Source organism: Lactuca serriola, chromosome 8 (genome assembly GCF_051521515.1).
Source record: "Lactuca serriola cultivar US96UC23 chromosome 8, Lser_US96UC23_V15, whole genome shotgun sequence".
NCBI lineage: Eukaryota > Viridiplantae > Streptophyta > Magnoliopsida > Asterales > Asteraceae > Lactuca > Lactuca serriola.
In genome coordinates this window covers 161,593,620-161,611,359 of record NC_136415.1, presented here as the reverse complement: position 1 = coordinate 161,611,359, position 17,740 = coordinate 161,593,620, and the positions used below count along the sequence as shown (strand labels likewise).

Below are 17,740 nucleotides of genomic sequence, written 5' to 3'. Positions count from 1 at the left end.
TATTGTTAGGATTTGACCTGGCTTGATATATCAACTATTATTGTTAGGATTTGACCTGGCATGATCATATAGTTGATCGTTACACATTAGTGCCCCCAATGTAGAAATTTCTTGAATCCGCAACTAGCAACAGGGAGTGCACATAAGTCTTTATAAATATGTATTTTGACAAATAACTGAGGCTACACAATAACTAATTCAACTGTCAACTTCACTTATGATGAACGGATGAATGATGGTTGACGGCTACTGAAATTTGTCACATAGTAGCCTTCAGATATACCCCAATACCACCAACATAATAGCCACAAAAGCCGTAAAACCCAACAAATGAACCTTTGTCCCGTAGAACTAGGAAAGGATCTCCCCTTGCATCACCAAAGTGTCCATGTATCCTTTTGTTTGTTATAAAAGACAGCGATGAAATTACAGTGTAACCTGCATATGTTCCGTGTGATAGCCCAATGGTTCCATCAAGTGCGGTTATTTCTTCATCCCAGTCAAAAGTAACCTGTCAAGGAAAGATTAGATATAGAACAACAATAATGACGATAGATTCTGACAATTATGGGTTGATTTTTCTCAGCTGAGAACTACTAACCTCAGAAACATTTTCGCCACCATTCCAACCACCAAATTTGTTAGATGTTTGAAATAAACCCCTATATGTAGTAGTGAAGATGAGGGAATATATAAGATCACCGTGATCTATCGTTATCTTCTTCAAATGATGATTTTCTTCTAGCTGGAAAGACCAACGATTTGGTTCATCTCCACTATCTCTTCCCCATGGTCCAATCGAAATGATATTTTCAGAAGCCTTCATATAAACACCAATTCCATCAATATAATAGCCGGCTAACCCATAAAATCCAGAAAATGAACCATTAGGCCATGACACCAAGAAAGAAGACTTTGTTGCTTGACCAAAAGGTCCATGGATGCTCTTGTTCGTTAGAAAAGAGATCGATGAAATTACTGTATAACCATTGTAGGTACCGACTGTTCCATTAATGCCAATTATTTCCTCATCTTCATAAAACATCACCTAAGTAAGACAAACCCAAACATTTAGAACATCACCTAAGTAACACAAATCCAAATGACTTATAAGCCCAACGAAGTTTCCAAACCGTTCAAAAAACATCAATCATATTTTGTGTGTTTAGAAAAACCCAACAAACTTAATAGTTGTCTAAAAAAGCTCAATTATATTGCATTTTTATTCAACTATATGGAAATCACCATATTGAGAAAATGACTTTTAACATCAACGAAGTTTTAAAATCAATCATAAAACCTCAATCATGTTTTGTCTGTTCAAAAAAACCGAACCGATATAACATTTTGAACACAAAAAAAATGAGTGGAATTTTTTGAACGGGTTGGAAACTTCGTTGGGTTTTTCAAGGCAAAAGTTAAGTTCATTGGGTTTTCTTGAACAGACAAAATATTATTGGTGTTTTTTGAATGGTTTGAAAACTTAGTTGGGCTTGTAAGTCATTTTCCATATATATATATATATATATATATATATATATATATATATATATATATATATATATATATATATATATATATATATATATATATATAGAGAGAGAGAGAGAGAGAGAGAGAGAGAGAGAGTAGCGTTCAATCGAGAACATTTCTTATCACGAGAACATTTGAGAGCAAAATTGCAAAACACAATTTTTTTAATTAAGATTATAAAACAATATTCATATAAATCAAAAAATAGTTACAAACAATTAAAAAATCCACTAACACCACTCACCACTCAACCAATACCACCCACCATCACTGATCACTAACCAGCACCGCAAACTACCACCCATCACTACCCACCAACCACAACCACCTATCGCTACCCATTACTACCAACCACCACCCACCACCACCACCCATCACGAACCACCGCCACCAACCATCACCCGTCACTACCCACCCAACCACTACTACCACCACTAACCACCGTCCTCCACCACCCACCACCATCACCACCCAATCACCACCACCCGCCACTACCACCCACCTTTACCACCCGCCACCACCACTAACAACCACTACCTACCTGCCGCCACCACCACCTCCCACCACCAACACCCACCACCAACAACCACTACCCACCACCCATCACCACCCACCCACCACCAGCACCCTCACTCGCAACCACCACCCGCAACCACCATCCATCACTACTCACCATCACCACCAACCACCAACCACCATCCATCACTACCCAACACCCACCACCACCCGCCACCACCACCACCCATCACTACCCACCACCTACCACCAACCACCCCCCGCCACCACCATCACAACCAACCACCACCCACCACCAATCATTACCCTCCACCTACCACCACCCACCACCACCACCACCCGCCACCACCCACCGCCCAACCACCACTACTTGCCACCATCACCCACCTCCACCACCCATAACCACCGCCTGCCACCACTGCCTGCCACCACCACCCACAACCACTAGCTTTCACCTATCACCACCATTACCCATCACCACCACCCATCATTACCCACCACTACCAACCACCACCCATCACTACCCACCACCACCCACTACCCATCACTACCCACCACCACCACCACCAACCACCACCCGCCACCACCATCACCACCCACTACCATGACCACCCAACCACCACCACCAGCCACCACCACCCATTACTACCCATCACAACCCACCACGTACCACCACCCACCACAACCACAACAACCACCACAACCACCACTACCACCAACCACACGCGCCACCACTACCGATCACTACCTACCACCCATCATCACCAACCACTACCCGTCACCGCCACCACCACCCCAACCACCACCCACCACCACCACCCGCCACACACCACCCACCCACCACTACCAACACCACCAACCACCACCTACTACTACCATCACCCACCCACCATCATCACCTCCCAACCATCACCACTCGCCACCACCACCCACCTCAACCACCAACTAAAACCATCACCTGTCACTATCATCACCACTTGCAACCACCAACCCACCCATCACCACACACTACCACCACCAATCACCACCACCCCACCACCACCACCTACCGCCACCTCCCCCACCCCCACCTATAAAAATTTGTTATTGTGTTTTTGGTTCATTAGGTTTTCTTTTGTATCTAATCACATGTGATTATATGTATCGAGTCATATGTGATTATGTGTATTGAATCATATATTATTTATATGTTATTAAATACATATAATCACATGTGATTAAATAAATGTGAAAAACTAGTGAATCAAGAATGCAAAAATGAATATTGTCCACGTAAATCATATGTGATTAGATACATATAACTACACGTGATTATATGCATTTAATAAAATATTATTTACGTGGGCTGTATTTATTTTTGTATTTTCTATTTAATAATTGGCATCGTGTACTAACTCACATGCGATTATATGTATTTAATCATATATGATTTATGTGGACAATATTTGTTTTCACGTGTTGATTTAATAGTTGTTCTTGTGTATTTAATCACATGTGATTATATATATTTAATCACATATGATTCGTGTGGAATATATTTATTCTTGCGTTGATTCAATTGTTTTAATATATTTAATCGAATGTGATTATATGTATTTAATCACATATGATTTATGTGGACAAGATTCGTTATTTCTTTCTCAATTCAATAGTTGTACTAATGTACTTAATCACATGTGATTATATGTATCAAATCGCATATGATTTATATTGATAATATTCATGAGTTAATATTATTTCTTATGTATTTAATCATATGTGATTGTATGTATTAGTCACATATGACTAATGTGGAAAAAGAAAAACTATTTAATCAAAAACGTGAAAATGAATCTTGTGTACAGAAATCATACGTGACTAAATGTACAAGTACAACTATTAAACAAGAATGTGAAAATAAATATTGCCCATATAAATCATATCTAATCACATACATATAATCTCATGTAATTAAGCACACAGGAACAAAAACTGAATCGAGAACGTGAAAATAAATATTTTGCTCATAGTATCTATGTGATTAGATACATAAAATCACATGTGATTATATGCATTTAATCACATATGATACATGCAAACAATACTTGACTTTGTGTTCTCGATTCAATAGTTGTTCTTGTGTATATAATCATATGTGATTATATGTATCTAATCACATATGATTTATATAGACATCATTATCTTTTGTACGTATAAATCATATGTGATTAGATACATATAATCACATATGATTATATGTGTTTAATCACATATGATTAGAGTAGACAAAGAACAAATATTGAATCGAGAATGTGACAAAGAATCTCATCCACATAAATCATATAAGATTGGATACATATAATCACATGTGATTATATGTATTTAAACAGAAATGATTTATGTATACAATAATTATTTTTGCGGTTTCGACTGAATAATTGCTTTTGTGTAATTAATCACATGTGATTATATATATATATATATATATATATATATATAATCATATATGATTTGAGGTGGAAAATATGCATTTTTCCTTCTCGATTTAATAGTTGTGCTCATGTACATAATCACATACAATTATACATATAACCACATGTGATAAAATGCATGAGAACACTATTGAATCAACTATGCAAAAATGAATTATGTCCACATAAATCATAAGTAATTAGATTCATATAATCACGTGTGATTATATGTATTTAATCATATGTGATTAGATTCATATAATCACATGTGATTATATCTCACATATGATTTATGTGGATAATATTTATTACTCATTTTTGATTCAGTAGTTGGTCTCGTGTATCTAATCATATATGATTATATGTATTTAATCTCATATCATTTGTATGGAAAATATTTGTTTCCGTTTTCTTGATTCAATAATTGTTCCCGTCTATATAATCATATGTGATTATATATGTATGTAATCAATATCATTTATAGACAAAAATTGTTTATGATTAAATACATTCACATATGAATAAATACAAGAGAAAAATTATTGAATCAAAAATGCAAAAATGATTATTGTCCAAATAAATCATATTTGATTAGATACATATAATTACATGTGATTACATCTATTTAATCACATATGATTAAATTTAACAAAGAACAATTATTGAATCGAGAACATAACAATGAATCTTCGCCAAAAAAATCGTATGTGATTGGATACAAATAATCACATGTGATTATATGTACAATCACATGTGATTATATGTATTTAATAAAATATAATTATATGTGATTAAATACATATAATCTAATTCATGGGTTTTGAGCAAAACATCATTTCTATGGTGTACATGCAAACCCTAATAGATTTTTGATCTAGTTTGTCTAATGAACAAGCAATTGAATATCCAAAGCTATAAACCATAGATCTAGCATATAATAATCAATATTAATATATGAATTAGGGTTTAGGTCATACCTTGATTGTTATGTAGCAATAACAATCTCAAATCCTCCTTGTAATGGCTTTAGAAAGCTTAGAGTCACAAGTGTCACTCCTCTAATGGCTTATAAACACCAAGAGCAAGAGGATGAAGAATGATAAGAGAGAAGGCACCCAAAAACGTGTGGAAACCCTAAGGAAACTCTTAGCCACGTTTTTGGCGCTCTAGGGATTCTTAAATAGTGAGGCTATTAGGGTTATCTAACAAGGAAACCCTAATTTGACTGCTTAAGCCCTAAGCAATCCATGGACTCCCTCCTTAGAGGCCTAGGGCGATTTGTAATGGGTTTCCCCATAGAATTCGTCCACCCCTCTAATATGCAGTCCATTAGCCCAATATTCAACTATCATACAATTGACAGTTCTAGTCCCTTAAGTTTAATTAATTTCTTTTAGCCACAAAATTAATTCTTAATTAATTATTGACTAATATTAATTAAACAATATGATTTCTCCTTTACTATATTATTCTCATAATTAATCCTCTCTCTCTCCATAATTTATCCAATCAAGTTGCTTTGGTGAAGGCAACCTAAAAGGACCATACACCATCGGGTCAAGTACATACCAAAATAGTTATGGACTTAGACACTAATCCAACAGTCTCCCATTTGGATAATTCTAATAACTATTATGCATTTGACTTCAGATCCTGATCCGTAATGGTAGCTTTCAAAAGCCGTTGTCAACTCTCATCTTGTCAGATATGCGTCCTTTAGATAATGGATCATATATTCCTCCATTTTAGATATCGTATAGACTGAGACATGGATTTAAATCATTCTCTCTGTCTATGTGTTGTTTCCCGATTTCCGATTTATGACGACTGACAAAAGACTACAATTGAATACATCAAATTAGTCCCGGCTTGGCCAAGCGCTTGAGTGTCATCACTAAATCATCGAGGGGCCCACAGATATCACTTTGGATAAAAGGAACGGATAAATTTTGATTCAACGCTTTCTTGCACTCAATCATCGAATCACACACAACAATATGTTTTATGACAACAAGTTACTGGTGCGTTTACATATTATCAATGTGCAACCGACTCGCAAGATACAACTCACACATCTCGGTTTCAAAAAATATAAGATATTATCGTCTCACCAATCACTCGTGATAAAATCCATGAAGTGATCAAAGTGAGCATGGGTTTAATCCAATGCTCAAATCATATTCATAAGCACTCATGAACGTTGTAGCAAACATTTGCTTATGTCTAATACACTTTAGACAATCCACACACCAATTCACAACAGTCTTCATTCATACCTACTTCCAACATATGAACGACTGTTGTCTGTTCGAATAATTTGATTGTTCTAAACCAATTAAATTGTTCAGGAAGTCAAAACATGCAAAGTGAAACACAAGAATAATACTAATCCCATATGGCCCCAAACTCTGGGTATAAATAAAACATTTTATTTAATCACCATATTGATTCGCTATTTGTTGTTTCGGGTAATCAACTTCTTACTTGAATTTCTTACTACACTTGTCCCATGCTCTTAGCATGCACACAATGTTTACCTACGGTCCTTACTTTGTGAAATAGATCAAATGAACACATTTCCAATCATACCCATTTCACAACTCCCAATCCCTATCACAAGTGTAGGAATATCAAATTCTTGCCACTTATGGAATATACTAGATTCTAACATTTTATGCAATGATCCTTTCGTAATGTCATAACACAAAAGTTACAATGACTAATGAAATTACAAAGTCCTCTATTTGAGATTGTTACAATACAATTCCATAGATGTGATGTTTCTCACTCAAAGTACATTCCTTTGAACATCCTTTTGCATAAAATTTTCTAATATAGACATAGACTCTCAATATCCAACTCCCAATATGGAAACATTTCCATATTTTCCATATGACAACTTATTCTTAATAGAATCTTATCTATTCATAATAATGTCGATATGGTCCATCCAATACCATACTTCCAACTACTCACAAGCAACCAATCCTCAGCGAGCTTTGGATCGTCCTTTGATAGTTGTTTAATTATCTTAGTCAAAACTGATTCTTGTCCTTTTTCCCTCTTAATGTGCTAGACGTTTCGAAAATTTTAGAATGGTCAAATATTATAGCATTTGCAATCGATCCTTTACCCGAAGCGTATAGGACACGATGCATAATGTCTTACATAAAGATCTGATAATTTATCAATCTTCTGCCATAATATTTTATGTTTCATATTCTTACAATTCGATTTATGAAGAGGGATGCCATAATCATAATCCAAATTTGAGAATGCACTAAGTATCCTTGACTAAATTTATTAACATTCCACAACCTAAGCCTTTAGATTTGAAATGAAGTATAATATTCTCTCCCTTAATTATAGCAAAACAACTTTTCAACCCTTGCAAATTTGAAAAGTATAACTCTTGTTTTCTATAATTAATATTGCTAATTTGCAATACTTGCCATAATAATCATACAAGCACAACTTTTATGCTCCCACTTTCATGATGATTATTATCATATAAGCATAACTCTTATGCTCCCACTAGCTTTGACATGTATTCAGAAACCAGCGTAACATCCAGAAAAACAATACCAATTGAATTTCTTAAGTTCATATTTCTAATACCTAATGCTTTGATAATCCTTTATCTAAGCTTATACACCTTTGCCTTAGATAGCTCATATGTGTGTCTAAACAATTCAGACTAATTACCAAATCTCACAATTCGAATCATGGAAAGGGATACCGTAACCATAATCGAATTCGAGAATCCAATTTTCACAATCACTATCTTCTTAAAATCTCTCTTAGTGAAACCATTTCCTCACAGTAATTTTCATGAAGGAGAGAATCTTATGACACTTAGATTTTAATGGTGTATGTGTTCCTTATCCATGCGAATTTGTCAAAACCAATGTTTGCGACAAATCCAAACTCATATGGACAGAACTTGTTCATTCTTAATTTCTTGCCATTAAGGGTCCCACCATTGCTTCCAAGTTATCTAGCACTTCACCTATGTCAGTCAATGTACTTTCATTAAACAAGGTGTTTGCCTTATGCAGTCTATTGAGAACTCGTAGAACTCATATGCATAATCACTCAACTAGATTGGCACATAAATAGAATTTTGTCAAAACGATAGGTTGCAAACCTCAAGTCGTGCGCTAGTGTTTACTCTTGATTAATTCTTGAATCCTTTCAAAATCTTGAGACTCCCACTGACCTCTTGACATATTAGATTCTCTTATCAAGAACATTTCTTGATAAACAAATATCCAAGAGTTAGTGTGTGTCTATATCAAAACATTACACACATTTGGTCTTAGTTGGTCTTTGGCTTCTTCAAGACATCACAACATACCAAATTCAAACGTGTAAGAGTAAGAAAAAAAATTCTACTTCACATTTGATGAATGTGTGTCACTCAATTCACAATCTTGGAGTATGATTCTAAGACTTGATCTTGGAACGAAGTATGATTGACTTCTTGATTGAACCATTTCTTCAATTCTTGATTCCTCTTCTCAGACATACAATTGCACCAAGACTCACTTAGAGGATCAATTGAGATATGGTTCTTAATCATTAAGACTTGTCATAAAACATAATAAAAAGTACTCCCCCTTCTTCTTAGAATAGAGAAACTTTTATCTTTCTGCCTACTTGATTTTTCTTATTCGTTCTGCTATTGATTTAAACTCTTTCAATCAACTGGGAATTACACTTAATCTTATAAGTATAATCATATTTAATAAACCTTTAGTAAATCATGATGAATATGTTTGTCACTCTTGTGGTGGACTTGATCAACACACAACCTTGTGTACTTGATCTCCTAGTCCTTCACTCTACACTTTGTCAAAAAAATTAGTCTAATTTCCAAATATGAAATTTCTCATTCATCATGCAACCAAGTTGTATGATTCCAAGTTTCTGTCCAATTGCAACTTGGGCGATGAGAAACTTTCACTATTTGGTAAAATATTGACCTTTCCACAAATAACATAATTAAGAATCAAATCCATTATTGCTAATAATAGAAACTTACAAACATCAATTTTTCATACATGCCATTGCAAGGATAAATAAATAATATAAAATCAAAATTTATTTTATTGCGGAAAAATTTATCCTTACAATGCAATTCTTTGAAAAACTATGCTAATACATATTTCTTAGCAATCTTATTCTAACTCCAAGTAGTAGCTCAAAAATCTAATCTTCAAGTAATGCGATCGAAATCCATTTCTTCACGATTAGATTCCGCTCACTTCTTCCCTTAAGCTTCCTCTCTTTTCTTTGATCCTACTAACATCGAAATGTAATCTTATCACATTGTGTATTAAGAATCTAGAATAGGAACTTAAAAGAGTTAGCTAATGGATTTTACCTAAAGTAGAGTCATACGTTTTGACTCTCCCATCTCTTAGATCTCTTAGGTAAATAGGGCAACTTCGTCTCTAATGCCCCTTCACTTGGCAATAAAAGCAAATTGACGCTTTTGGAACAACACAAGGAACTACGTCAGACTTTGCCTTTCTCTTATGATCAAACTCTTCGATCATGGCATGCCTTTCGTTGCCATTGCCTATATCCATAGAGGTCTGGAAGGCAAATTCACCAATCAACTTTGCTTTTCCAGTGCGCCAAACCATCGCTGGTTCAACAACAATAAGCATATAGGTGAGATCTATAAGGGTCACGTCGCGGTTCATCATATAGTACTCTCTTACGAACTCACTATACGAGTTAGGAAGTGATTGAAGAACCCAGTCAACGGCCAGCTCCTCACAGACAACGGATCCTAATATTCTTAACTTATCAATGTGTGACTTCATCTCTACGACGTGTGCACACACCGAATTTCCTTCTTCATGTTTACTTGTCAAAAGGGCTTGAGTGAGCTTGAACTTTTCAATCCTTCGAACTTGTGGGTTAGGGAGAATAATTGGAGGAGGTGGAGGAAGTGAAGCATGATCTCTTGTTCCTCGATCGAATCATGGAATATCATCTTCATGTGGAAAGCCTGTTCCACGGGATTTGGGAATACCATAGTTGTCGTACTTTGACATCTACAAAACAAGAGAAACTAAATTCAAGTTAGTTGATTTATTGAGTCCTTAATAAATCACCCATATGAGATATTAAGACTAGGACCCAACACAATACGCTACAACCCAGAAAAGGGATGCTGTAATCTAGTTGCAGAATATTTGAAGGTAGGTAAATGACGATTTACCAATTTCCACCATGAAAAACGAAAAGGAAATTTAACTTTTAAATCTATGAAAATTCCTAGATCCTTTGAGATTCATTAAACTTTTCAATGGCATGTTTAAATCTCGATATGCCCCTCTAGTTTGTGACTGGGATACCGAGGATCACAAAGCGGGTGTGAATAACCATGCAAACTTACATGGTGCCCCCACATGTTACAGTCACTTATTCGATGTGCCGGTTAACCACACACGCTCCACCGAACTATGACAAACATCGGGTCACCCTTTGCTACCTTTGCTTAGAACCATTTAGTGTGCCAGTTAACCACACACGCTCCACTAACGTCTTCGCAAGGGTACAAAGTGTAATTTCATGGAATTGCATCAATTCACTTTTGCCTAAAGTAACTAAGATTGGGAATTTGTAAAAGCATTTAGTTACTTTCGTACTTCATTATACTTATAATGGAAGGTTTTTGTCCTATCCTACCCATTCGGCTAACGACCCTCCACTAGTCAAGAGTGCGGTGGGTAAGAGTGGATACCCATTCAATCGCCATTTTGTTGGCAATTTCCTTAAACACCCTTATAGACCAGCTTCGTGAATGAGGCCTACTAAGGGTAGGACCGACTTTTACTCTTACATATATATGATATTAGACTTTTAATGTTATATATAGTATAAGGTGTATTTTACACTTTTCAAATACTAGGTGGTCAAATTTAATAATTATACTTTTAAGTTAATTAAATTGTAAACCAAAACTTTATGGATTTATTAAATCTCTTTTAATTACACACTTTAATTAATTAATAAAACCATAAGGGTGTGATTTGAACTTTTCAAAACAATACTAGGGTTTTAGAATTTAACATTTCTAAATTAACTTTTAATCAACTTTTAAATTCAAAAACTTGAGGGCAAGTTTTGAAACATTTCAAAACATTAGGGTTTCAAGTATTTAAATTTCAAAAAACAAAACTTTTGAGTTCAAATTTAAACTATAAAACCTAAAGGGGTTTATTTGAAACTTTTCCAAACTTTTTCAAGAATATTCTAGATCACAAATTTCAAATAAGGCAATTAACAATTAATTGGTGGTAATCTAATTTGACCTAGTACAAATTCTTGCAAGATAATTCACCAAATAATTCAAATAAATAAATCTAATCATATAAGGTAACAAATATTTGATTAATTGGTAATTATCTTCTATTTTGGTAAGGATATTCACCCAAAATCAATAACAATCGGATTTTATTCATTAAAAACGTTTTTGGTAATAATCCTAAGCCAAAATAGCACAAAATCCTGATTTTCCCTCTTTCTGACCAGCTGACTCGTCGAGTCAGGCATGCACTCGGCGAGTTCACCATGAACTCGGCGAGATCATCTATGGACTCGACGAGTTCAGCTCCCAGAAACCCTAAATTTTGAATTTTAAGCAAGGATAATTCACAATAGCATCAAATACATCAAACAAACAGCCATGGCTCTGATACCACTGATGGGTTTTGAGCAAAACATCATTCCTATGGTGTACATGCAAACCCTAATAGCTTTTGGATCTAGTTTGTCTAGTGAACATGCAATTGAATATCCAAAGCTATAAACCCTAGATCTAGCATATGATAATCAATATTAATATATGAATTAGGGTTTAGATCATACCTTGATTGTTATATAGCAATAAAATTCTCAAATCCTCCTTGTAATGGCTTTAGAAAGCTTAGAGGCACAAGTGTCACTCCTCTAATGGCTCACAAACACCAAGAGCAAGAGGATGAAGAATGATAAGAGAGAAGGCACCTAAAAACTTGTGGAAACACTAAGGAAACTCTTAGCCATGTTTTTGGTGCCCTAGGGATCCTTAAATAGTGAGGCTATTAGGGTTATCTAACAAGGAATTTGTCCTAAGCAATCCATAGACTCCCTCCTTAGAGGCCTAGGACGATTTCTAATGGGTTTCCCCATAGAATTTGTCCACCCCTCTAATATGGAGTCCATTAGCCCAATATTCAACTATCATACAATTGACAGTTCTAGTCCCTTAAGTTTAATTAATGTCTTTTAGCCACAAAATTAATTCTTAATTAATTATTGACTAATATTAATAAAACAATATGATTTCTCCTTTAATATATTATTCTCATAATATATTAATAAATCATAATTAATCCTCTCTCTCCATAATTCATCCTATCAAGTTGCTTTGGTGAAGGCAACCCAAAAGGACCATGCACCATCGGGTCAAGTACATACTAAAATAGTTATGGACTTAGACACTAATCCAACACTAATAACTTGTGATTAAATAATGAGAACGATTATTGAATCGAGAAATCAAAAACAAACAATGTCCTCATAAGTCGTATGTGATTAGATACATACAATAGTCACATGTGATTATATGTATTTAATCACATGTGATTTATGTGGACAGGATTCGTTTTCGTGCTCTTGATTCAATAGTTGTTCTCGTGTATTTAGTCACAAGTGATTAAACAGATTTAATCAAATACGAACAAAATGGACAAAAAATAATTATTGCATTAAGAACGTGAAAATGAATCTTTTCCACATAAACATGTGTGATTAGATACATTTAATCACATGTGATTAAATGTGATCAGATATATTTAATCGCATATGTCATTATCGAGCTCTCGATTTAATAATTATTTTTTGTTAACTTTAATCATATGTCATTAGATACATATAATCACATGTGAGTATATGTATCCAATCACATATGATTTATATGAACGATACTCATTTTTGAGTTTACTATTCAATAATTTTTCTCATATATTTAATCACATATGATTTGATGTATTTAATCATATGATTATAAGTATTTAATGATATTTACATGTATGTGATTAGATACATAAATCATATGTGATTAGATTCATGTAATCACAAGTGATTTGATATATTTAATCACATATGATTAATGTGGATAAAGATTTGTTTTCGCGTTCTTGATTCAATATTTATTATCATGTATATAATCACATGTGATTGTATATAGCTAACCACATATGATTTATATACACAATATTTGTTTTTTACAAATAAAATCATATGTGATTAGAAGCATATAATCACATTTGATTAAATGTACTTAATAACATATGATTAAAGTGAAAAAAAAAAACAATTATTGAATCGAGAACGTGAAAATGAATCTTGTCTAGATAAATCATATGTGATTAGATACATATAATCATATGTGATTATATATATTTAATCACATATGATATATGTGGACAATATTTATCTTTGTGTTCTCGATTCAATTGTTGTTCTTGTGTATACAATCATATGTGATTATATGTATCTAATCACATATAATTTATATAGACATCATTAATTTTTTGTCTGTATAAATCATATGTGACTAGATACATATAATCACATATGATTATATGTGTTTAATCACATATGATTATAGTGGACATAGAACAACTATTGAATCGAGAATGTGACAATGAATCTCAACCATATAAATCATATATGATTGGATACATATAATCACATGTGATTATATGTATTTAATCACATATGATTTATGTAGACAATATTTATTTTTGCGGTTTTGACTGAATAATTACTTTTGTGTAATTAATCACATGTGATTATATGTATATAATCACATATGATTTGAGGTGGACAAGATTCATTTTTTCCTTCTTGATTCAATAGTTGTGCTCATGTACTTAATCACATACGATTGTACATTTAATCAAATGCGATAAAATACATGAGAACAACTATTGAATCAGAAAAGCAAAAATGAATTATGTTCACATAAATCATATGAGATTATATTCATAAAATCACATGTGATTATTTGTATTTAATACATATGATTAATTTGGATAAAGATTTGTTTTCGCGTTCTTGGTTCAATACTTTTAAAGTGTATATAATTACATGTGATTGTATGTATCTAATCACATATGATTTAATTTTTCCAAATAAAATAATATGTGATTAGAAACATATAAATCACATCTGATTAAATGTATTTAATCACATATGATTAAAGTGGGAAAAAACAATTATTAAACCGAGAACGCGAAAAGAATCTTAGCCACATAAATCTTAGGTGATTAGATACACATAATCACATGTTATTAGGGTATTTGTGAAGAATAACATAAATCAAGTAATGCCTACATAATAGGAGAGTTGGTACTCACCACCAAACCACCCGCCACCACCATATATGATTATATGTATACATATGATTTATATGGATACGATTCGTTTTTGTCCAAATAAATCATATTTGATTAGATACCTGTAATCACATATGATTAAATACACTAGAATAACAAAAAATATATATATTATTCACATAAATAACATGTGATTAGACATATATAATCACATCTGATTATATGTTAAAATCACATATGATTTATGTGAACAACATGCATTATTACATTGGTGATTCGTTAGTTGTTATATTATAATTAATCACATGTGATTATATGTGTGATGTATCTAGTCACATATGATTTATATTGACAAGATTCATTTTCACATTTTCTCTTCAACAAAATTTTTTATGTTTTTAATCACATGTGATTTATATGGGCAATATTTATTTTTGTGTCGATTAAATAATTTTCTAATGTATTTAATCATACATGATTAATGTGGACAAGATTTGTTTTTGTTCATATAAATCATATGGGATTATATATATATATATATATATATATATATATATATATATATATATATATATATATATAAGCACATGTGATTATACAAAAAAAATAAAAAAAAAACTATTGAATCGAGAAAGTGAGAATGAATTTTGTCCACATAAACCTTTGTGATTAGATACGTATAGTTACATGTGATTATATGTATTTAATCGCATATGAATTTTCTAGACAATATTCATTAATCTTTTTCTGTTCAATAGTTGGTCTCGTGTATTTAATCACATGCGATTATATGTATTTAATCACATATGATTTATACGGACTATAACACCCAGTTTCCCAGGTATATTGATTTATGTTTTATTTCATTAACTATGTAAGGTGACTCGACGAATTGGTGCTTAGACTCGTCGAGTCTGGTCGCGACTGGATGACGTGGTTAATGAGGGGACTCGACGAGTGTGACAACCCGATATTTCAATTCCTTGTAATGACCTAAAAAGTCAAGTATTGTAACCAATTTTGAGTTAATAAAATTAAGTTTGATAATAAAATGTCCAAAGAGTTCTATTTAAATTCCTTCTATGTTTAAACGTCTTTAAACCATGATCATACGTAAAAAGAACGCCCAAATTTGACTTCGTATATTGAAGTTATGATTTTTCCAAGTTCAGCTTAGCAACAGACAGCTAAAAACTCGAATCGGAGATCGAGCGACTTTTGACCGGAATGACCTAAACGAGAATCGAAGGTCTCGACAATGGTATTTCAGCGGTAAAAAGTCTGGAAAAAACCGACGTCAGATAAAGAAGTTATGAATTTTAAAGAAATTCCTTAATCATGTCATTTTAATAAATAAATAATAAAAATAATTTCGGAATTTGTCAACGGCGTCTAAACAAAAGTTGTAGAGCGTAGTCTCACCTACGCGTGGATATAAAGACCATCGAAAACGGAGTTCGTATGAAGAAGATATGAATTTTTGAAGTTTATTAAATAAATTATATATTTATTTAATTCAAAAATCAAGTATTATCCGAAGAGGAGTCAGCGTCCTCATCCGAGGTACGCGCCGCGTACCCCTGTACGCCCTGCGTACCCGAGGGCCTTGGCCTCGGATCGTCCACGTCGCCCTATGCGAGGCTACCGACCCGTCCGACCCACCGTCCCATCCGAAGTCGAGGCAGTCGTGGCTTCGGTCATGCATGACGTACGCGTACGCGCTGCGTACGAGCATACGCCCCGCGTACGAGGCTTCTCAGACCCCCCTATAAATAGCATGCGAAGGCTTCCGAAAAACTTGCTCATTTCTCTCCTTTCTCTCACGATCTTGCCTCGTTTTCCGTGCCCGTTCAAACCCGAAGCTCTGGTCTTTTTGCTCAAGTCCCGAGGGTCGATTTTACTCCCGAGATTCCCGAGAATCCCGAGAAAAATCCGTTTCCCGAGACGAAACTCTGCCCGGTTTTCCATCTCGCTATCTTCAAACTTTCAAGTGAGTTCATACCCCTTAATTTACCTTTAAATGTTCTATAAATTCTTTTATATGCTTTCAAGGGGGGGATTACAAGTAAAACACACGAGTATTATCGTGTGTTACATAAAGAACTATTTTATATGCTTTTATATATATCCAAATCACATGCGATTTACAAACTTGATAGGGAACTTTCATATATATAACATATGTTAAAATAGCATTCTATCTTTTGAACTATAAATTGTTATAACGCATGTATAAACTAAACTTTTCTTAGATTATATGTATACTTGTCTATCTTAGACTCTACACCAAAAATCTATGCTTTCATAACAAATGATTCCTTTTCTAGGTATCTCTAAACAAACGAGACACACTTTTAGAAAACTATAATAGGTATAGTTTTACGAACAAATTTCTAACTCTTATGTACTAGAAACATGAATTTCAAGAAGTCACTTTCATATACAAGAACAAACGTAACATTTTAACAAGTAGATCTGTTTTTATACCACAGTTTTTGTGAGACACTAACTTCACGTACATTCGAGTACACATTTCAAGTCCTGTATTATATACCAGAATCCCTTGGAGGGGGAGCATGGTGTTTGTGTATAGATCTATACGGGCTTGACAACCCGCGCCCTGACTGTTAGCTGAAGTCCACCATTTGGGGTGACAAACGTCATAACATTCCAACGCCTGAAGAACGTTGTGTATAGGCATTCCGAGTCAATAGTATGGTTATAAAACTCACATGGGGTATTAAAAATGCATTGATTTACAAGGTTTTCAAACACATTGGTTGTTTTACACTTACATACATTTTAGAAACAAACATTGGTCTTGAGTGAAGGCTACTT

General features: G+C 33.8%; 1 protein-coding gene across 1 annotated transcript in view; it reads right to left on the bottom strand.

Moving 5' to 3' along the window:
* Positions 1–259: 259 nt before the first annotated feature.
* Positions 260–17,740, bottom strand: part of LOC145067569 (mannose/glucose-specific lectin-like) — a 68,444-nt gene continuing 50,963 nt past the window's right edge. Inside the window, exons 3-4 of the mRNA XM_079014682.1 lie at positions 602–1,048; positions 260–511 (exon numbers count right to left, since the gene is read on the bottom strand). Coding sequence (XP_078870808.1) covers positions 260–511; positions 602–1,048 — 699 coding nt within the window. The remainder of the gene's footprint in view (positions 512–601; positions 1,049–17,740) is intronic.